This window comes from Rhinatrema bivittatum, chromosome 16 (assembly GCF_901001135.1).
Source record: "Rhinatrema bivittatum chromosome 16, aRhiBiv1.1, whole genome shotgun sequence".
NCBI lineage: Eukaryota > Metazoa > Chordata > Amphibia > Gymnophiona > Rhinatrematidae > Rhinatrema > Rhinatrema bivittatum.
This window is the reverse complement of record NC_042630.1, coordinates 56,589,912-56,612,701: the sequence shown is the minus strand read 5'-3', so window position 1 is coordinate 56,612,701 and position 22,790 is coordinate 56,589,912. Positions and strand designations below refer to the sequence as shown.

At 47.8% G+C, this 22,790-nt stretch overlaps 1 protein-coding gene across 1 annotated transcript; it reads left to right on the top strand.

Annotated features, from left to right (window-relative positions):
* Window positions 1-14,910: 14,910 nt before the first annotated feature.
* LOC115077709 (olfactory receptor 1019-like) lies at window positions 14,911-15,837 on the top strand. The gene has a single exon (XM_029579997.1). It carries the CDS (start codon window positions 14,911-14,913, stop codon window positions 15,835-15,837), a length of 927 nt encoding a protein of 308 aa, XP_029435857.1.
* The last annotated feature ends 6,953 nt before the right edge of the window (window positions 15,838-22,790 follow it).

The window sequence follows — 22,790 nt, the reverse complement described above, 5'->3', positions numbered from 1 at the left end:
TCATTAGTCCATGGACATGTTTTGGCTTTTATCAGTTTAAAGACTGTCATGCCTATTTTATAGGCAATTTGTTATTCTATTGGAAGCCATTGTAACTCAGTAATATTGGAGTAATGTGCTGCTTACGGTTACATCCTTAAATTAGATGAGCAGAAGCCAATATTAAAAGTTGGCAGTCCTAAATAAAGGCTATTACAGTTGTCGATGACTAGGAAGATAGAATCTTGAACAATTGTATGAAAACTAGGGATGTGAATCGTTTTTTGACGATTTAAAATATCGTCCGATATATTTTAAATCGTCAAAAATCGTTAGGGCCACGATACAATACCAATTCCCCCGATTTATCGTCAAAAAATCGTAAATCGGGGGAAGGGGGAGGGCAGGAAAACCGGCACACTAAAACCCCCTAAAACCCACCCCGACCCTTTAAATTAAATCCCCCCCCCTCCCGAACCCCCCCCCCCCAAATGCCTTAAATTACCTGGGTGTCCAGCGGCGGTCTGGAACGGCAGCGGTCCGGAACGGCGTCCTGCAATTGAATCGTGTTGTCTTCAGCCGGCGCCATTTTTCAAAATGGCGGCGCAAAATGGCGGCGGCCATAGACCAACACGATTCGACTGCAGGAGGTCGTTCCAGACCCCCGCTGGACTTTTGGCAAGTCTTGTGGGGGTCAGGAGGCCCCCCCAAGCTGGCCAAAAGTCCCTGGGGGTCCAGCGGGGGTCCGGAAAACGATCTCCTGCCGCGAATCATTTTCCGTACGGAAAATGGCGCCGGCAGGAGATCGACTGCAGGAGGTCGTTCATCAAAGGGTGAGGGAGGGACGACCACCTCGCCAGACGGTTCCTTTGGCACCCGTTTTTTCCAGACCCATGATGTCTCCAACAAGTTCTAGTGCAGTACATTCTGAAGCGGCGACGGAGGAGCCCATGCAGTTAGGTCATACGCTATTGACTGCGGAGGAAAGATGGCATTGTCGAGCTTTAGGGCTATGCCTTTACTGCGGCAGCAAGGGCCACTTTCCAGCCCAATGTAAGGAACGTTCAGAAAACACCAAAGCCTAGGCTGTACGGGGGAGCTACTCCTAGGCTGTGTTAATTCTGCTCCTCAATGTACCGTACCCGTCACCCTGGAATACCTGGGAGGTTCTTTTGAGACCCTTGCCTTCATTGACTCTGGGGCAGGAGGGAATTTCATTCTCTCTGACTTGATGCAACAGCTACAGATCCCCACTCTTCTGCATGTTCCCCCACTGTGGATTACCTCTATTCGAGGAACAGTTCTTCCTGGAAGTATCTCAACCTCTACGGTCCCTCTTACCCTCCATACCAGAGTTCTGCATACTGAGGAGATCTATTTTCTGATACTGGAGAGAGCATTACATCCAATTGTATTAGGGCTTCCATGGCTGCAGCAACACTCTCCAGTGATTCATTGGAACACATTCCAAGTCGAGCAATGGAGCTCCTTCTGTTTCGCTAACTGCCTCAAAGCCCCATGCGCTCCACGTGTGACTTTGCTGAACACTTCCATTTTGCCTCCCATGCCTTACGCAGAGTTTGCGGATGCATTCTCCAAGAAAAAGCGGAAATCTTACCACAACATCGTCCCTTTGACTGTGCCATAGAACTGTTACCCGGAGCTACGCCACCCCGAGGAAGGGTTTATCCCTTATCTCTACCAGAGACACGAGCTATGTTGGAGTACATTGCTGAGAATCTCGCTAAAGGGTTCATAAGATCCTCCAAGTCACCTTCAGGGGCGGGATTCTTCTTTGTAGGGAAGAAGGATGGCTCCCTGAGACCCTGCATTGATTACAGAGGCCTACATGCCATTACCAAGTGGGATTGTTAATCTCTCCCACTGATCCCTGAACTCCTGGATAGATTACAAGGAGCTAAGATCTTCACCAAACTCGATCTGCGAGGAGCGTACAATCTGGTTCGAATCTGACCCGGAAATGAATGGAAGACTACCTTCAACACCCGGGGCGGGCATTATGAGTATCTAGTGATGCCATTCGGACTATGTAATGCCCCGACAGTCTTCCAGCACCTAATGAATGAAGAACTTCGCGAGATGTTATATTCTTCAGTCTTAGTGTATCTAGATGACGTTCTGATTTACTCTCGGGACTTGGAGTCTCATCGTCAGCATGTTAAACAAGTACTACAAATTCTCAAGGACAATCATTACACAAAGCTCAATAAGTGTATGTTTGAGCGGGAGTCTCTTCCTTTACTGGGATACATTGTTTCAGCGACGGGATTCCATATGGACCCAGAGAAGGTGTCTGTCATTAAAGATTGGCCTCGTCCCAAAGGAATAAAAGCCCTACAACGATTCCTAGGATTTGCAAATTTCTACAGACACTTCATTCCTCAATATTCGCATAAGGTGGCTCCACTTACTGCACTTACTAGGAAAGGGGCTGATGCCATTGACTGGCCAGAGGAGGCCTGTCAGGCCTTTGAAGATCTTAAAGAGGCCTTTTTACTGGATACATGCTTACACCATCCAGATCCGCTCCGCCCTTTTATTGTGGAGGTGGATGCCTCCAACATAGCGGTAGGTGCTGTGCTCAGCCAAAACTCCAGTATGGGGAGACTACTGCTTTGCTTTTACTTCTCCAAAACGTTCTCTACAGCTGAATGTAACTACAGCATTGGAGACAAGGAACTCCTAGCAATTAAGTTAGCCTTCAAGGAATGGAGACAATGGCTAGAGGGGGCTACTCATCCTTTCACAGTTTATAAGGATCATAAAAATCTGGAGTTCCTGTGTCAAGCACAGCGCCTAAATCCCAGGCAAGCTCGCTGGTCCCTCTTCTTCAATCGTTTCAACTTTGTACTTCTCTATCGACTGGCATCTAAGAATATCTGAGAGGATGCCTTGTCTCGAACCTCAGATTTGGAGAGGGAAGGGGAGCTCCCTCAGTATATCCTGTATCCAGCAAAGATCAACTTATCTAGTACTGTTGTAAGTGCTCTTGGAAGGACAGTCGTTCCACGATGGAGTCGAAGGAAAATTTTAAGTTGAGCCCATGACTCCCTTACTGGCAGCCATGCGGGCCGGGAAAGAGCTTTAGACCTTCTCAATCGCTATTATTGGTGGCCTAACATGAGGCAAGATGTTTGCACCTATGTCAGCTCATGTCCCACTTGTGCAAAGCAAAAGCCACAAACAGGACTTCCATGGGGTCTTCTGCAACCCTTGCCCATACCCGTGGAACCTGGACCCACATAGCCACAGATTTTGTGGTGGACTTGCCGTCATCTGAGGGGAACACTGTCATTTGGGTAACAGTGGATCGCTTCTCCAAAATGGCCCGATTTGTTCCACTTCCCAAGTTACCCTCTGCACCAGAACCAGCCCAACTTTTCACACAACACATCTTCCAAGCTCATGGCCTCCCACAGAATGTCATATTGAGGCCCCCAGTTTACCACCCAATACTGGAGGGCGTTATGCAAGAAATTTGGGGTTCAATTAAATTTGTCTACAGCTTTCCATCCTCAAAGTAATGGGCAGACTGAACGGATGAACCGCTCATTAACGACGTTCCTGCACATCTTTGCGACCGAGAGGCAAAACAATTGGGTAGCGCTGTTACCATGGGCCGAGTTCTCCTACAACAATCATACCCATTCGGCCACTGGGAACTTGCCCTTTCAATTAGTATATGGTCGACAGCTCAAGCCTCCGATTCCTCTGCCAATACCTGTTCCTTCACCGGCAGCTCAACTCTCCGCTTTACAGCTACAGAATCTCTGGAGTTCCGTGCAAAAAAGACTCTCCAAGTCTGCAAGACTCGCAAAGAGGTATGCTGATCGACACCGACAACCAGCACCTGTGTTCCTACCGGGCGATAAGGTCTGGTTAAGCACTAAGAATCTACATCTTCAGGTTCCATCACGGAAGTTGGCTCCCAGGTACTGTGGCCCTTTTCGGTAGCTGAGAGAGTGGGCCTAGTGTCTATCGACTATGTCTTCCCACTACATTGCGCGTTTATAATGTATTTCATGTGTCTTTACTGAAACCAGTAGTGCTGTCCAGATATCACCTTCGATCACCTGAACCTACGAATACTCCAGTGCAGGATGACGTGACTCAGCATCGTCGATGGGAGTACCTTTTAGCCTGGGAGGGGTGAGGACCTGAAGAGAACACATGGGAGCCAGCCTGAAACATCCTGGACAAGTCTCTTCTGCAACTATTTCATTGGGAGCATCCTGGAAAACCGGGCCCTATGAGGAGGGGACGTAAGAGGGGGGTACAGTTGCGGTCCCGGTCACAACCCTCATGACTGGGTCCTTACCTCGCCTTCCCGGAAGAATCGGCAGCAGGCCCCGGGATTCGCTGGGCCTACTCGGCCCTCCACGGCGGCATCTCCACGAGGCAGACACCGCCGAGCTCTGAGATTCTGGCCCCGCCCCCTTAGGAACCCTTTTAAAGGGTCTCTGGCACGAAACCGCGGCCAGCCCCCAACAATGACATCAGACACCGGCGAGGATTTAAACCCGGCGTCTGACCGAAGCAATGTGGTCGACTCCTGGTGAGTAGCTAGTTGCTGTTCCTGCTTCATCTGTTCCTGTCTCCATTTCCTTCCAGCTTCAGATCCTGTTCCTGACTTCTCGGTGGTTCCTGCTTCTGTTCCTGTCTCCAGCCCTGCTGGCACTCTGGTTCCCGGCTCCTGACTCCGCTCCTGTCTCCACTCTGGTCTCCGCTCCTGTATCCACTCCTGTCTCTACTTCTGGTTCAGTCCGATGCTCCAGTTCCAGTCATCTCCTCCTGTGGATGACTGGTTTTGTGGATCATCTTCCTGGTTTTGACTTCTGCTCGTCGTCTCGTATCTCTGATTGCGGTCTGCTCCGCACCTGGATTGTCTTCTCTCTACCATTCTTCAACTCAGGTATTCACCTAAGTCCCAGCGGTCTGGATCCTCATGGGCTCCTCCTGGGGGGATCTCGGACTTCCAGGGCGAAGAGTCCAGCTCCTGCCTGCTGTCTCTTGGACAGCCGCCTAAGTCCCAGCGATCTGGATCCTCACAGGCTCCTCCTGGGGGGATCTCGGACTTCCAGGGTGAAGATTCTTCTTTGTCTTCTGTCTTCGAACTGCCAGCCGGCCATTCCATCTCTGCGGAGTTCACCAGGTCCTCTCCGCACAGCCGGCCCAAGGGTCCATATTCCTAGTCACAACACATTTGGTGCTTTGGGAATGAAGATTAGAGGATTTACATTCAGACAATTACCAACAAGGACTGAATTGCATAGTCTGGGTAAACAAATAAGCATGGGAGTAGCTTGCTTGTTGCAGTGGTTACTATCCCAAACCAATTAAGCCTGATGCTTCATTTTGAATACATATACAGAACAGCTCACTGCTTCAACGCAGGGGAAGATGAAGAAAGGAGGATTTATATTAAGACAACCAACAAGGACTAAATTGTACAGACTGGGTAAACAAATAAGCATGGGAGTAGCTTGCTTATTGTGGCAGTTACTACCCCTAACCAATCAGGCTTGATACTTCACTTGTATGCAGCTCCAGCACTGCTATCTACATCAGTGGCAGGGATGGAAGGAAATTAGAACCAAAAAGTTACCAATAAGGGCCCTGACCTCAGCGGTCAGAGTAACAGATAAGTATGAGAAAAATAAGTGTGAAAGCTTGCTGGGCAGATTGGATGGGCCCTTTGGCCTCATTTCTATGTTTCTATGTTTCTATTGCTGGATATATTTTTTTAATATGCTACTTGTGATTTTGGGTTATATTGTTCTGTTTTACTTGTTATTGTTTTATCTTTGCTGTTGTGAACCTGCCCACAATGAGCGCAGGCAGGTCCCCTACCTGCCTCTCAGCTTCTCCTCTGAATGTTGCAGTCCGCCGCCACCGTCATCCTCCTCAGTCCGGAGGCTGCTGCAGGGCTGAGTCTCCGGGAGCTTTCCCACATGGCTGGGACCGCCGCTGCCACTCCTGCTCTCCCCGACGTGGCTGGAGCCACTTATGGGGTCCTCAGGCGGCAAGGGACTCGTCCTTGCCGCTGCCGGGGTCTTCTGTCGGCAGGGAAGCTGTCCCTGCCAGTGCCTGCTGCTGTCTGCTTCCTCTTCATGGCATGGAGCCGCTCCTGCAGTCCATCTCTCTTCCAGCCTGGGCCCTCCATGTGGCAGGGACGCTACCAACAACCCTGCTGTTCTCTCTCCTGCTTTTTCCTAGGCACGAGCGAGTGCCTCTCCTCTTCATTTAAAGGACCAATGGTAGGAAAAGGTCCCGTGGCCCTCATATGTGATGTTATTGCCCTGCCTTGCTTGAGCCCTACAAATGGGGCCCTCTGCCAGTACATCTTTGCCTTCGCAAGTAGTTGGATGCTCCTGGATATTCCTGTCCTTCACTTCAGAAGTCTTCGCTGTTCCATCGCTTCTTCAAGGTCCTGTGTTCCTTGTTCTTCGTGGGAGCTCCTTGTCTTGTCCTGATGACCATTTGGATTTTGGAAACACTTAAGTACAGAAACCTTACTTCTCTCCCTAACAGATACACTCATCAAAGGAATTGACAGTGGTAATTCTTATCTTCTCGCCATGTTAGACATTTCCTTAGCTTTTGATACTGTAAATCATAACATCCTCACTAACATCCTCATCAGCATTGGGATCTCACGCACTGCACTCTCCTGGTTACAATCCTATCTACAAAATCGACACTACACTGTTACCATGGATAGCCATGAATCTGACCCCATCAACCTTGACCGAGGAGTCCCCCAAAGCTCCTCTCTATCTTCCACTTTATTTAACATCTACATGCTTCCCCTGGCCAATCTTCTCACTAATCTGGGAATTCAACACTTCATCTATGCAGATGATGTGCAAATTCTTTTTCCCTTCACAGATTCATTCCAACAAGCCCTTCAAGCTGGGAATCTTGCCTCACCGCTATCAACCAACTCATCACAGACATGCACCTCGCCCTTAATCCTCAAAAAACTGATCTCCTTATCATCTCCTCTAATCAGCCCCTACCCTCCAACGCCATATCCTCTTCTCCTACCACATTTCCTCCAGACACTTGCAGTCTCGGTGTCATAATTGACAATCAACTTACTAAAAAACCATTTATTAAAACTATCCTCAAAGATTGCTACTTCAAACTACATACTATCAAAAAGCTCAGACCTCTGCTCTATTTCTCCGATTTTCGAACCGTTCTACAGTCTATTATTTTTTTCAAAATAGACTACTATAATGCTCTGCTCCTTGGCCTCCCCACTACCTATATCAAACCTCTACAACTTCTGCAAAATGCGTCAGCACGCATCCTCACTAACACTAAAAACAAAGATCATATCACTCCAACCCTTAAAGAACTACATTGGTTACCAATCAACTCAAGAATCATATACAAGACCTTTGCCCTCATTCACAAATCGATTATAAATGATAATACACACTGGCTTAACCCACCCTTCAGACCCCACACTAGGGATGTGCAGAGCAAAAGTTTAAGTTCATATGTCCATATGTCCAAAGGGGGTCCCATTTGCGGTCAATATGGACATAAACAGAATTCAATGAGTTGAGTATATGTCCATATGTGCAAATAAAAATTTAAACCCCTCACCCTCCTTAATCCCCCCCCCCCAAGACTTACCACAACTCCCTGGTGGTCCAGCGGGGTCAGGACGCCATTTCTGACCAACTTTGCAAGGAGCACGTGACGTCGGCGTCACGTCGGAGTGACGCGGCGTCATGTGATTCCCCGCGGGTTCGTGCCGGAACGCTCGTTCGGCCCAAAAGGAACTTTTGGCCAGCTTGGGGGGGCCTCCTGACACCCCCAAGCTGGCCAAAAGTTCCTTTTGGGCCGAACAAGGGTGCCGGAGGGAACTCGCGGGGAATCACGTGACGCCGCGTCACTGCGACGTGGCGCCGACGTCACGTGATTCCCCGCGGGGTCGCTTCCGGGATCCTCGTTCGGCCCAAAAGGAACTTTTGGCCAGCTTGGGGGTGTCAGGAGGCCCCCCCAAGCTGGCCAAAAGTTCCTTTTGGGCCGAACGAGGATCCCGGAAGCGACCCCGCGGGGAATCACGTGACGTCGGCGTGACGCGGCGTCACGTGATTCCCCGCGAGTTCCCTCCGCACCCTCGTTCGGCCCAAAAGGAACTTTTGGCCAGCTTGGGGGGGCCTCCTGACCCCCCCAAGCTGGCCAAAAGTTCCTTTTGGGCCGAACGAGCATTCCGGCGCGAACCCGCGGGGAATCACGTGACGCCGCGTCACTCCGACGTGGCACCGACGTCACTTGCTCCTCGGAAAGGCTTTCAGAAATGGCGTCCTCACTCCTCGCTGGATCACCAGGGAGTTGTGGTAAGTCTTTGGGGGGGGGGGGGATTAAGGAAGGTGAGGGGTTTAAATTTTTATTTTGGATCAACAATCGCGATTTCCAACTTATTCAACATAGCTATGTTGAATAAGTTGGAAATCCAATCGTTTATGTCTTATCACTTTTTTAAGTTAAAAAAAAAAAAACAAGTAGCGTTTTACATTTATGTTCAATACGAATGCACACCCCTACCCCACACCTCTTCAAGACCCAACCGCTCCATCCACCAAGGAATGCTTCACCTCCCCTCTTTCAAATCCATCAAACTCACCTCCACTACAAAAAGAGCTTTCTCCCTGGCTGGCCCCACTCTCTGGAACTCCATGCCACCTGACTTATGCCTTGAAACCTTCACCCCCAAATTTAAAAAAAACAAACTAAAAACATGGCTATTCCTTCAGGCCTACTCATAATCTAACTACCAACAATTTACTTTACTCCTTTCCCCTTTCTCTCTTTCCCTTAAACCCCACCCCCCTATCTAACCCTATTCCCGCTCTGCCCCCCCCCTACTTCCCCCCCTCTTCCCCCCCCTACTTTTATATCTCATGATAGTTTAACTCCTCGATGTATTAATGATTTACAAAACTGCATTACACCATGTAACTACTGTCATTCTCAAATGTGTACTCTAGATTTTCTAATATCAGCGTGTATATATACTCTAATTGTCCAATTATCTTATCCTCTCTCTCTGTTGCTTCTGTTAACTTCTAAGTAGAACTGTCTTCTCTCTTTAGCACTACAATTATTACAACTTGTTACTGTTACTGTTAACAATGTAATTTTATATTTATTACTGTTACTATTTATACAGTTTATGTTCTATGTAAAGGATTTGCCCATTCCAATGGCACATCCATTCAGTTGTTGTAAACCGGTACGATGTGCAAACGGTTATCGGTATATAAAAATGTTAAAATAAATAAATAAATAAATGTCCATGAGCCAGACCAGATGTCTGTTTTCTGCTCCTGATGTCCACAGTCAGTCTTGATGTCTGTCTTTCAGTTCCTGAAATCTGTGTTCCAGTCTAGATGTCCGTTTTCTGTTCCTGATGTCCATGCTCCAGTCCAGATGTCTATCCTCTGTTCCTGATGTCCGAGATCCAGTCCAGATGTCCTGAAGCCCTGGGTCCTCGTCGCCACATTTCCTGGCGGGCCATGTCATGGTCTGTGACGAGCCCCATGGGTGGGCTGAGTAGGGCATCTCGTGGTACTATGCCTTCCTCACTACCGAAGTACAAGCCTCCGGGAGACTTCCGCCTGAAGCCTTGTCCCTGGTCTACGGAGTTCCTTGCACCTGCTCTGTCCATGTCAAAGACTCTGCCAGAACCTGTGCAGTTCCAGCATGGTGCATGACCAGCCACTGGCGGCTGTGTAGGGAGTGCCCCGGTGCAGGCCTCTACAGTTTCTGGGACATATTCCACTCATTTACTCCACTATCTCATCTAGAGTCTACTTCGGTTCCAGCGTGGTTCGCGACCAGCCCCGCGGGTGGACTGTGTAGGGCGCACTGCATCACAGTCTCAACCCAGCTCTTGATCCTGACTCCATGTCTTCAGTACCTCGTTCCTGACTCCTTGTCTTCAGTACCTCATTCCTGACTCCTTGTCTGTGCATCCAAGTCCTCACCTGAGTCTTCATCCAAGTGTCCTCACCTGAGTCTTTGTCCAAGTGTCCTCACCTGAGTCTTCGTCCAGGTACCCACGTCTTCACCTGATTGTTCGTCCAAGTATCCACATCTTGCCTGAGTCTTCATCTGAGTCTATATGTTCCAGTCCTCTGCCTCCATCTGGCCTCATGTATTTGTTGTTCCCAAGCGGCAGGTCCAAAAGGGCTGTCGAGTAGTCGGAGGACCACTCTCGAGATCAGCATTGCACTGCTGGATCTCATCGGTGCATGCAGGTCCAGTGGAGGCCAGGCTCGGCCTTGTCCTGTTCCAGATTCCATCGTTTGCCTTCAGTCCAGACTTGCTCCTGTCCAGCCCATGCTCGGGCATGCCTCGCCTGCCTCGGCACCTCTTCGGAGTTCCTCTGGGGTCAAGCTGTGGTCCAAGAACACACAATCCCCTGGAAAGTGGAATCACTGTCCTAGAGCTTCCTAACATTTGGTCTTTGGAATGTATTGTGTTTAATCACATTTGGTTTGGTTGTTCTGTAGAGTATTTTGGTTGCATTGCAATATTTCTTTTGTAATATTGTATTAAATTTGGTGTGTAATGCTAAAATAATTTTTCTGTAATAGTGGTAGGTAAGATTTTAAATTGCATAAAAGATTCCATCACTGACCCTGACTTTTCCCTGCCCAGGTAAAGATATACTATAGAGCCCAAATTCAAAAGACTGCATCCAGGAATCAAAAATATTATTCATTGCATTCTTGTCCTAATGAGTCTGCTCATTCTCGCTCACTATTGCTATCTTAGGTTTGCTGTATTTTTGCAAATCCAAACGTTTTGATGTGTATTTTTTGCTCCAAAATTCTGGAACAAGGTAATGCCTTGAGCTTAGCTCACTTTCCGGAAAAAGCTAAGGCTTTGGACACACCTGTCCCTCAGCAAGACAGTCTTTCTGACCTACCTACCTGTCCCATCAAGTAATATACCCTGGCTTCTCAATGCTATCCATTGCAAATCTGATTCCACTGTGATTGTAAATGACTTTCAATCAATGCAATGTAACTGTTAGGTAAAACTTGACTTGTAATCTGCCTTGAGGCCACTCATGGTGAAAAACAGAATATAAATAAATTATAAATAAGACCATTAGTTAATCGATTGGTACAGCATATGCCACCTAAAGCAAAGCTCACCTGATGCCCTGTTGTGCACGCTGGCTTCACATTTTCAGCCTCTGGGATCTTGTCCCAGAGAGACCTGCGGGGAGTATGAATATTCTGAGAGCTGAGGAGCAGCAGGTCACAGCTGCTGCAGTCTCATCAGTTATTCGGAGGGTAAGTGCTGTGTGGATGCTGTTTATTGCTAGCACTTTCATCTCTAGAGTAGAAGGGATTTAGGGGGATCAATCATGACATGCTTTACAGAAATATAACGGACAGTGGTTGAAAGAGCATAACTCAAGTATCATCTGAACAGACTGAGTGAGTGCCTTGCAAGCTTATCGTAATTATTCCTGGTGGTTTTCATGTGATTGAATGTGTTTATGTACTGCAGGTGAGAGTGGAAAGTGTACACCCTGTATTGGGGGTGTACGCTCTCCTTATAGATTCAAATGCCAGGGAAATTTAATGTGTGTGTGTAAAATATATAGAGATATATAGATATAATTTGAAAACTGGCCTTGCTGTCTTTATTTTTTCTGCCATATCCTCAGGCCTTGATTTATTTTCATAGGGAGCAATGACCTCTTTAAAGACTCCTGCATTAAGATCGGGCCTCCATGCAGACAGGAAAGAGGAGAGCTGGGACACAAGAGCAGCTTGGGCTTGATTAATCTCTTGCTACTGAAGCAGAGAGCAATGTTGGAGTGGCATCAAAAATAAAAGGCTTACTAGCAACCGTACCCGTTTTACGCCCGGGCGGCGAGCCTTGTTATTGGCACATCTGCTCTTGTATGGAAGCTGAAAAGGAAAAACAAAATTGTTTTCACCCAGGGCAAGGCACGTGGAGGCAGATTTGCTAAAGCCAGGGCTGGCAAAGTTTATTTAGCAAGCTGTCTCTCTCACTCCCCCCACACCCCCTCTCCTCTCTCACCAGCTTCACACTCCCCTCATATAGGCTCCCTCTCTCTGAAACCCACACTCATGCATCCCCCCACCCACTCTCTCTTACCTCCCATGCTCTCTCTCACACCCTCCCCACCCCCCTCTTACCAACCATGCTCTCTGTCACCCCCCCTCTCTCACACACACATTCTCTCTCACCGGCATCCCCCCCATGCTCTCTCTCACACCCTCCTGCTCTCTCACTCTCCCCGACACACATTCTCTCTCACTGGCATGCCATGGGACCTGTGCTGATCGCGGCGAAGATGAAGGGCCGGTGCGATATTCGCGGTGAAGATGAAGGTCCGGCACGCCATTCGCTGAAAAGAAAAAAAGAAAATGTTTTCACCCAGGGCAAGGGACGTGGAGGCACATTTGCTAAAGCCAGGGCTGGCAAAGTTTATTTAGCAAGCTGTCTCTCCCATCCCCCACACCCCCTCTCCTCTGTCACACACACATTCTCTCTCACCGGCATCACCCTCCCCTCATATAGGCTCCCTCTCTCTGAAACCCACACTCAAGCATCCCCCCACCCACCCTCTCTTACCTCCCGCTCTCTCTCACACCCTCCCCACCCTCCTCTTACCAATCATGCTGTCACAACCCTCTCTCACACACACATTGTCTCTCACTGGCACCTCCCATGCTCTCTCTCACATCCTCCCCACCACGCTCTTACCAATCATGCTCTCTGTCACCCCCCTCTCTCACACACACATTGTTTCTCACCGGCATCCCCCCATGCGCTCTCTCACACCCTCCTGCTGTCTCTTACCCTCCCTCACACACATTCTCTGTCAACAGCATGGCGTGGGTCCATCCACCCTCTCTTACCTCCCATGCTCTCTCTCATACCCTCCCCACCCCCCTCTTACCAACCATGCTCTCTGTCACCCCCCTCTCTCACACACACATTCTCTCTCACCGGCATCCCCCCCCATGCTCTCTCTCACACCCTCCCCACCCCCCTCTTACCAACCATGCTCTCTGTCATCCCCCTCTCTCACACACACATTCTCTCTCACCGGCATCCCCCCCATGCTCTCTCTCACACCCTCCTGCTGTCTCTCACCATCCCCAACACACATTCTTTCTCACCGGCATGCTGCGGGACCCGCGCCGTTCGCGGCGAAGATGAAGGCCCGGCACACTGTTCACGGCACATGGGGGCCTTCCATTTTTGCTTTGAGCAGAAAATAGCAGGGGAGACCCCAGCATGCCACAAATGGAGCATGTCCTGCAGCACACACTCCATCTGCAGCGAAGATGAAGGCCCGGGTGCACCAATCGCGGCACACGGGGAAGCAGGCTGGGGAACATGCGCGAGAAGTGACCGACATGCTACCAAGCCCGATATATTATAGCGCCATCTATTGGCGGGCTGGGGAACATGCGCGAGCATTGATGGACACACTACCAAGCCCGATATATTATAGCGCCATCTATTGGTGGGCTGGGGAACATGCACGAGCACTGATGGACACACTACCAAGCCCAATATATTATGGATTGGTTAAGGGTAGTAACAGCCGCATCTGCAAGTTACCCCAATGCTTATTTTTTTTCCCAGACATAAAATTCAATGTCTTTTTTGATTGCTGTCTGAATCTAATTTTCCTTTTCCGCTTTTTCCCCTGTTATTAAGCAGGGGGGAAAAACAGAGCTAACATATTTTGAAAACAGGATCCATGCTCCATGCTTCTTCACACTAGCAGTGGTCAGGAAGATCTGTGTTAAATTCTTGTCTCACACTCTTTAATTAAATGTATGTTTACTCTTACCATAACACACTGCATGTACATCATTTCTCAGGATTTAGCAGCTCAACTCATAGCCTGCCCACTGAGAAATGAGCCATTCTTGACTTACCTATCTGCTAGGTGCTCTTCTACAGCACACTTCATGTTCACCCTTCCCACCTTGCTCACAAACATTTTATAATGTGTGCCTATTGTTTTATCATATTTGAAAGTTCATTAGAGGCAACATGGCTGCACGCACTAAGAACCTGTAACAGAGAGCACAAGAGTTAGTCAAGACTTAGCCAAAGAGGTGCAGAAGGCGTCTATAGGAAAGGATCTACCCCAAAGAGCGTACACTGGAGGACCCTCAGTGACAGAGGTATTACTCTGAGAGGAGATTTCAGTTCTGAGGTGGGATGTCTGTGGTAACAAATAGAAGATGAGCCCACATGGGAGAAAAGTGGGATTTCAAGCAGGATTTGGAGGTGCAGAGAGAGGAATAGAAAGTGATAAAGAACAATGGAAAGAATGTGCCTAGGAGTCAGAAAGAAGAGATGGGAGTTTATGTCTGTTCTGTCTGCAGGAGAGGCTGAGGATTTATGAACAGATGAGTACCAAAATGTAAGGAAGAGCAGTGGAGTGGCAGGGATTCTCACAGAAAGTGTGAGGAGATTGCATAAAACCTAGAGTGTTCCCACATCAAGAGTATAGGCTGAGAAAGAAGATCTGCGGAACCAAAAAGAGACACCCTGACCATGTGGCACATACTGGAGAGGCCTCTGGTTATAGAATAGCCTCTATTTCATTGCTGTGGTGGGGAGAGCTAATGTCACCAGGTGGGAGCTGTTTCCATGACTCTTTATAAACTATCTTTTCAGTTGTTACCCATATGTTCAGAGCCTGAGGAAGGCTGAACGAGATTCACTGCTTTCTTCTACCCAAATACCAAGGTCGCTATGAATGTCTCAGGGCAGCAGACTTTGTATCTTTACCCTGCCTCTGCATGGAATGGGCTGGATTTATGTTCATCTCTGTCTCCATGACTGCCTTTCCTTTCCTCCCAGAATCCAATGGAAGAGGAAAATCTCACCACAGTGACAGAATTCATCATTCTGGGGTTTCCTGAGTTCCCAGACCTACAGATCCCCCTTTTCCTTCTGTTCTTACTGATTTACCTGATCATCCTGATGGGGAACCTCACTATTATAGCCCTGACGTGCCTGGACCCTCGTCTGCACACCCCCATGTACTTTTTCCTCTGTAACTTGTCCGTCCTCGATATCTCTTCCACCTCTGTCACTCTCCCCAAACTGCTGGATATCCTTTTAAGGAAAGGGCAGCATATTTCTCTAAGATGTTGTTTTACACAGATGTATTTTTTTCTGTGTTTTGCATCTGTAGAATTTATTATTATTTCAGTTATGGCTTATGACCGCTATGTGGCAATCTGTTACCCCTTGCACTATACTATAATTATGAATGAAAAGGTCTGCATTCTGATGGCTGCAGGGACATGGATCTTTGGGTTTCTGGACCCAGTGATACACACTGCCCTCCTCTCTCATTTCTCTTACTGTGGATCCATTGAGATTAACCATTTCTTCTGTGATCTCTCAGCACTCCTTAAACTCTCCTGCACCAGCACATCTACCAGTGAAAGTGTAACGTACATTTTGGGTGCATTTGTAGCTCTTCCCTGCTTTAGTGCAACTCTGACATCTTATGTCTACATCATCGCCAATATCCGGAAGATCAGTTCTGTGGAGGGTAGACGCAAAGCCTTCTCCACCTGCTCCTCCCACCTTACGATCGTTATTCTCTTCTATGGGACCATAATGTGCTTGTATATGAGACCAGCATCCATGCAAACACTGGATCTAAACAAACTCTTTGCTCTACTGTATAATGTTTTAATTCCCATGATTAACCCTTTTATTTACAGCCTGAAAAACAGAGAAGTAAAAAGATTCCTAAGAAAGGTTTTTAATAGAAAATGAATATTACACTTTATTCCTGTGTAAGTCAACACAATGAAAAATGTTCATCTGATAAAGTGAAACAGCTACAGTAAAGACCATGCATATTTAACATATATCATTAAGATTAGACTCAATAAGGAGTGATGACTATGTCTGCTGCCTCATATTTTGTGATCCTGTTTTTATGATGTCAGGGGCACAAAAAAAGAAAAGTCTCTGAATGCCCCATTTGGATGATCAAATATGCACCATTAATAATGTTTTATTGTGCTTATATTGTAATCTGCATTGAATGAACAAAAGCATGGGCCATAAGATGTATAAATAAACATTTCATCTGAGACTCTTTGCTCTTCTCAAAATTACTCTTTTTTTTTTTTTTTTTTAATTATGACAACCTTCACCACACCATTATATTACAAACATTACATTTTATCTGGTGAACAAAATAAGAACATAAGAAGTTGCCATACTTGGTCAGACCGAGAGTTCATCAAGTCCAGCATCCTGGTGAGCCTATTTTACATAGGCTCACCGGCGCGCGCAGACCCCGGGACTCGCGTAAGTCCCGGGGTTCGCCAAGGGGGGCGTGTTGGGGGCAGGCCCGGTCGTCGCGGCGTTTAGGGGGCGTGTCGGGAGCGTTTCGGGGGTGGGCCCGGGGGCGTGGTTACGGCCTGGGGCGGCCCGGGGGCGTGGCCGTGCCCTCCGGACCCGCCCCCAGGTTGCGTCCTGGCGCGCTAGCGGCCCGCTGGCGCGCGGGGATTTACGCCTCCCTCTGGGAGGCGTAAATCCCCTGACAAAGGTAAGGGGGGGGCTTAGACAGCGCCGGGTGGGTGGGTTAGGTAGGGGAAGGGAGGGGAAGGTGAGGGGAGGGCAAAAGGAAGTTCCCTCCGAGGCCGCTCCGATTTCGGAGCGGCCTCGGAGGGAATGGGGGTAGGCTGCGCGGCTTGGCGTGCGCCGGCTATACAGAATTCATAGCCTTGCGCGCGCCGATCCAGGATTTTAGTGGATACGCGCGGCTCCGCGCGTATCTACTAAAATCCAGCGTACCTTTGCTGGCGCCTGATGCGCCAGCAAAAGTACGCCTATTCGCGTTTTTTGAAAATCTACCCCTGAATGTCACTGCGATATCACCTTTGTGAACAAACTCAAGTCCTGTTACAATCAATTGCCCCTGAGGCAGCTCCATGTAAGAGAGCGAAACTCGGCCAGAGTCGGGCATTTTTAATAAAGGGCTTGTTTTTATCATCCGATTCCAAGTACCCAAATATTAAATAGATCCCATACTACTGATGCTAGTAATAGCAGAGGCTATTCCCTAAATCAACTTGATTAATAGCAGTTTATGGATTTCTCCTCCAGGACCTTATCCAAGCATTTTCTAAACCCAGCCACATTAGCTACTCTAACCACAACTTCTAGCAATGTTTTCCAGAGCTTAACTGTGCGTTGAGTGAAAATGAATTTTCCCCAATTTTTCTAAAAGTGCTACTTGCTAACTTCAACGAGTGCCCCTAGTCATTCTATTATCTGAAAGAGTAAATATATGATTCAGATTTACCTATTCTAGACCTCTCATGATCTTAAAGACTTATATCATATCCCCCCTACAGCCAATTCTTCTATAAGCTGAAGAGCCCTAACCTGTTTAGCCTTTCCTGATAAGGGAGCCATTTCAGCCCATTATTCATTATTGTTATAGTATTGTTGAGTTTTTATCGTTTATTAACCTAATGTAGTAGTTACATTATTATTGAGTTTTATCATTTATTATCCTAATGTATTAGTTACATTATTATTATTGTTGTTTGTAAATTTGTTTCGCTATAATTTAAGTATTGATTGTAAAGCCTGTTGCTAATTCAATGTTCTCTGTAAACCGAGGTGATGTTTGCTAACGAACCGCGGTATATAAAAATCCTTAAATAAATAAATAAATAAAATTATGGTCGCCCTTCTCTGTACCTTCTCCAGTGCAATTAAATCTTTTTGGAGATGAGGCAACCAGAATTCCACCCAGTAATCTAGGTGTGATCTCACCATGGAGCGAAATAGAGACATTATGACATTCTCCATTTTTTTACCATTCCCTTCCTAATAATTCGTAATATTCTGTTTGTTTTTTTGACTGCTACAGCACACTGAACTGAAGATTTCAATGTATTATCCACTATGATGCCCAGATCTTAAGAACATAAGAACATAAGAAAATGCCATACTGGGTCAGACCAAGGGTCCATCAAGCCCAGCATCCTGTTTCCAACAGTGGCCAATCCAGGCCATAAGAACCTGGCAAGTACCCAAAAACTAAGTCTATTCCATGTAACCATTGCTAATGGCAGTGGCTATTCCCTAAGGGGCGGATTTTCAGAGCCCTGCTTGCGTAAATCCGCCCAAAACCGGGCGGATTTACGCGAGCAGGGCCCTGCGCGCCGGGAAGCCTATTTTACATAGGCCTCCCGGCGCGCGCAGAGCCCCGGGACTCGCGTAAGTCCCGGGGTTCTCGGAGGGGGGCGTGTCGGGGGCGTGTCGGCAGCGTTTTGGGGGCGGGTACGGGGGCATGGCTACGGCCCAGGGGCGTGGCCGCGCCCTCCGTACCCGCCCCCAGGTCACGGCCCGGCGCGCAGGAGGCCCGCTGGCGCGCGGGGATTTACGCCTCCCTCTGGGAGGCGTAAATCCCCCGACAAAGGTAAGGGGGGGGTTTAGACAGGGCCGGGCGGGTGGGTTAGGTAGGGGAAGGGAGGGGAAGGTGAGGGGAGGGCAAAGGAAAGTTCCCTCCGAGGCCGCTCCGATTTCGGAGCGGCCTTGGAGGGAACGGGGTAGGCTGCGCGGCCGGCTATACAAAATTCATAGCCTTGCGCGCGCCGATCCAGGATTTTAGTGGATACGCGCGGCTCCGCGCGTATCTACTAAAATCCAGCGTACTTTTGTTTGCGCCTGGAGCGCAAACAAAAGTAGGCTATTCGCGCGCCTTTTAAAATCCGCCCCTAAGTGAACTTAATAGCAGGTAATGGACTTCTCCTCCAAGAACTTATCCAATCCTTTTTTAAACACAGCTATACTAACTGCACGAACCACATTCTCTGGCAACAAATTCCAGAGTTTAATTGTGCGTTGAGTAAAAAAGAACTTTCTCCGATTAGTTTTAAATGTGTCCCATGCTAACTTCATGGAGTGTCCCCTAGTCTTTCTACTATCCGAAAGAGTAAATAACCGATTCACATCTACCCGTTCTAGACCTCTCATGATTTTAAACACCTCTATCATATCCCCCCTCAGTCGTCTCTTCTCCAAGCTGAAAAGTCCTAACCTCTTTAGTCTTTCCGCAGAGGGGAGCTGTTCCATTCCCCTTATCATTTTGGTAGCCCTTCTCTGTACCTTCTCCATCGCAATTATATCTTTTTTGAGATGCGGTGACCAGAATTGTACACAGTATTCAAGGTGCGGTCTCACCATGGAGCGACACAGAGGCATTATGACATTTTCCGTTTTATTCATCATTCCTTTTCTAATAATTCCCAACATTCTGTTTGCTTTTTTGACTGCCGCAGCACACTGAACCGACGATTTCAATGTGTTATCCACTATGACACCTAGATCTCTTTCTTGGGTTGTAGCACCTAATATGGAACCCAACATCGTGTAATTATAGCATGGGTTATTTTTCCCTATATGCATCACCTTGCACTTATCCACATTAAATTTCATCTGCCATTTGGATGCCCAATTTTCCAGTCTCACAAGGTCTTCCTGCAATTTATCACAATCTGCTTGTGATTTAACTACTCTGAACAATTTTGTGTCATCTGCAAATTTGATTATCTCACTTGTCGTATTTCTTTCCAGATCATTTATAAATATATTGAACAGTAAGGGTCCCAATACAGATCCCTGAGGCACTCCACTGTCCACTCCCTTCCACTGAGAAAATTGCCCATTTAATCCTACTCTCTGTTTCCTGTCTTTTAGCCAGTTTGCAATCCACGAAAGGACATCGCCACCTATCCCATGACTTTTTACTTTTCCTAGAAGCCTCTCATGAGGAACTTTGTCAAACGCCTTCTGAAAATCCAAGTATACTATATCTACCGGTTCACCTTTATCCACATGTTTATTAACTCCTTCAAAAACGTGAAGCAGATTTGTGAGGCAAGACTTGCCCTGGGTAAAGCCATGCTGACTTTGTTCCATTAAACCATGTCTTTCTATATGTTCTGTGATTTTGATGTTTAGAACACTTTCCACTATTTTTCCTGGCACTGAAGTCAGGCTAACCGGTCTGTAGTTTCCCGGATCGCCCCTGGAGCCCTTTTTAAATATTGGGGTTACATTTGCTATCCTCCAGTCTTCAGGTACAATGGATGATTTTAATGATAAGTTACAAATTTTTACTAATAGGTCTGAAATTTCATTTTTCAGTTCCTTCAGAACTCTGGGGTGTATACCATCCAGTCCAGGTGATTTACTACTCTTCAGTTTGTCAATCAGGCCTACCACATCTTCTAGGTTCACCGTGATTTGATTCAGTCCATCTGAATCATTACCCATGAAAACCTTCTCCATTACGGGTACCTCCCCAACATCCTCTTCAGTAAACACCGAAGCAAAGAAATCATTTAATCTTTCCGCGATGGCCTTATCTTCTCTAAGTGCCCCTTTAACCCCTCGATCATCTAACCGTCCAACTGACTCCCTCACAGGCTTTCTGCTTCGGATATATTTAAAAATAGTTTTTACTGTGAGTTTTTGCCTCTACAGCCAACTTCTTTTCAAATTCTCTCTTAGCCTGTCTTATCAATGTCTTACATTTAACTTGCCAATGTTTATGCTTTATCCTATTTTCTTCTGTTGGATCCTTCTTCCAATTTTTGAATGAAGATCTTTTGGCTAAAATAGCTTCTTTCACCTCCCCTTTTAACCATGCCGGTAATCGTTTTGCCTTCTTTCCACCTTTCTTTATGTGTGGAATACATCTGGACTGTGCTTCTAGAATGGTATTTTTTAACAATGACCACGCCTCTTGGACATTTTTTACTTTTGTAGCTGCTCCTTTCAGTTTTTTTCTAATAATTTTTCTCATTTTATCAAAGTTTCCCTTTTGAAAGTTTAGCACGAGAGCCTTGGATTTGCACACTGTTCCTTTTCCAGTCATTAAATCAAATTTGATCATATTATGATCACTATTGCCAAGCGGCCCCATCACCGTTACCTCTCTCACCAAGTCCTGTGCTCCACTGAGAATTAGATCTAAAATTGCTCCCTCTCTCGTCGGTTCCTGAACCAATTGCTCCATAAAGCTATCATTTATTCCATCCAGGAACGTTATCTCTCTATCGTGACCCGATGATACATTTACCCAGTCTATATTGGGGTAATTGAAGTCTCCCATTATTACTGCACTACCTGTTGCGGTCCCGGTCGCCAGGCTAGCGACCGGGTCCTTACCTTTCTGCCGGCTCCCCCGGGGCTGCCGCGATCCGCCGCGTCTGGGGCCTGTAGGGCCGCATGGCAGCGTCTCCCTCCACGTGGAGACGCCGCCGAAGGTCGAGCCTGACTCCTCCCACTGCCTGGGCATGCGCGCGCGCGAGGAGGGGGCTCTTAAAGGTCCAGCACCCGGAAGTGCTGAAACGCCCCGTTCCTGACGTCAGACGCTGGCTGGCTATTTAAACCAGCGTCTGACTGCCTTACCTTGCCTTTGCAACGTGGTCGCTCCTTGAGTGGTTAGTTGCCTTGTTCCTGCTTGTTCCGGCCGTGCCGTGCTTCCAGCTCTGGGTCCTGCTTGTTCCAGCCATGCCTTGCTTCCAGCTCTGGTTCCTGCTTGTTCCAGCCGTGCCTTGCTTCCAGCTCTGGTTCCTGCTTGTTCCAGCCGTGCCTTGCTTCCAGCTCTGGTTCCTGCTTGTTCCAGCCGTGTCTTGCTTCCAGCTCAGGTTCCAGCTCGTTCCTGCTGCGCCTTGACTCCAGCTCCAACTTCACGATTCTCCTTGCCTTCAGCCAGCCACGACCCTCGGACTTCTTCACGATTCTCCTTGCCTTCAGCCAGCCACGACCCTCGGACTTCTTCACGATTCTCCTTGCCTTCAGCCAGCCACGACCCTCGGACTTCTTCACGATTCTCCTTGCCTTCAGCCAGCCACGACCCTCGGACTTCTTCACGATTCTCCTTGCCTTCAGCCAGCCACGATCCTCGGACTTCTTCACGATTCTCCTTGCCTTCAGCCAGCCACGATCCTCGGATTTCTTCACGATTCTCCTAAGTCCCAGCGACTCGGACCCCTACGGGCCCCTCCTGGGGGGGTCTCGGGTTTCCAGGGTGAAGACGTCATCCTTCAGCTCCAGCTAAGCTCCGCCTCCCGGCTCATTACCAACTGTGGACGTCGTCCATATCAGCCGGCCCAAGGGTCCACTATTGACTTTCTTCACAACATAACACTACCTGGGTAGAAACTCCTAATGTGGAACCTAACATTGTGTAACTACAGCATGGGTTATTTTCTTTATGCATCACCTTGTACTTTTCCACTTTTAATTTTATCTGCCATTTGGAAGCCCAGTCTTCCAGTCTCGCAGGGTTCTCCTGCAATCTATTATAATCCTCTTGAGGTATAACTGCTCTGAATAATTTTGTGTCATCGGCAAATGATCATTCACTAGTCATACCTCTTTCCAGAGCATTTATAAATATTTTAAAAAGCTCCAGTCCAAGTATAGATCCCTGAGGCACTCCACTGTTCACCTTTTTCCACTGAGAGAACTGACCATGTAATCCTATTCTCTATTTCCTGTCTTATAACCAGCTTGAAATCCACAAGGTGTCATCACCTTCTTGCAACCATCCCTTCCCTATGGCTTAACTCCGCCTACCTTTCTTTCTTTGCACCACCTCTCGCTATGGATGGACGCCTGGCTGCCGCGGAGTCTGCCTGCTGTCCTGTCCGGCGTCCCTGAACCGGCTTGGGCACTGCCTCCCACCA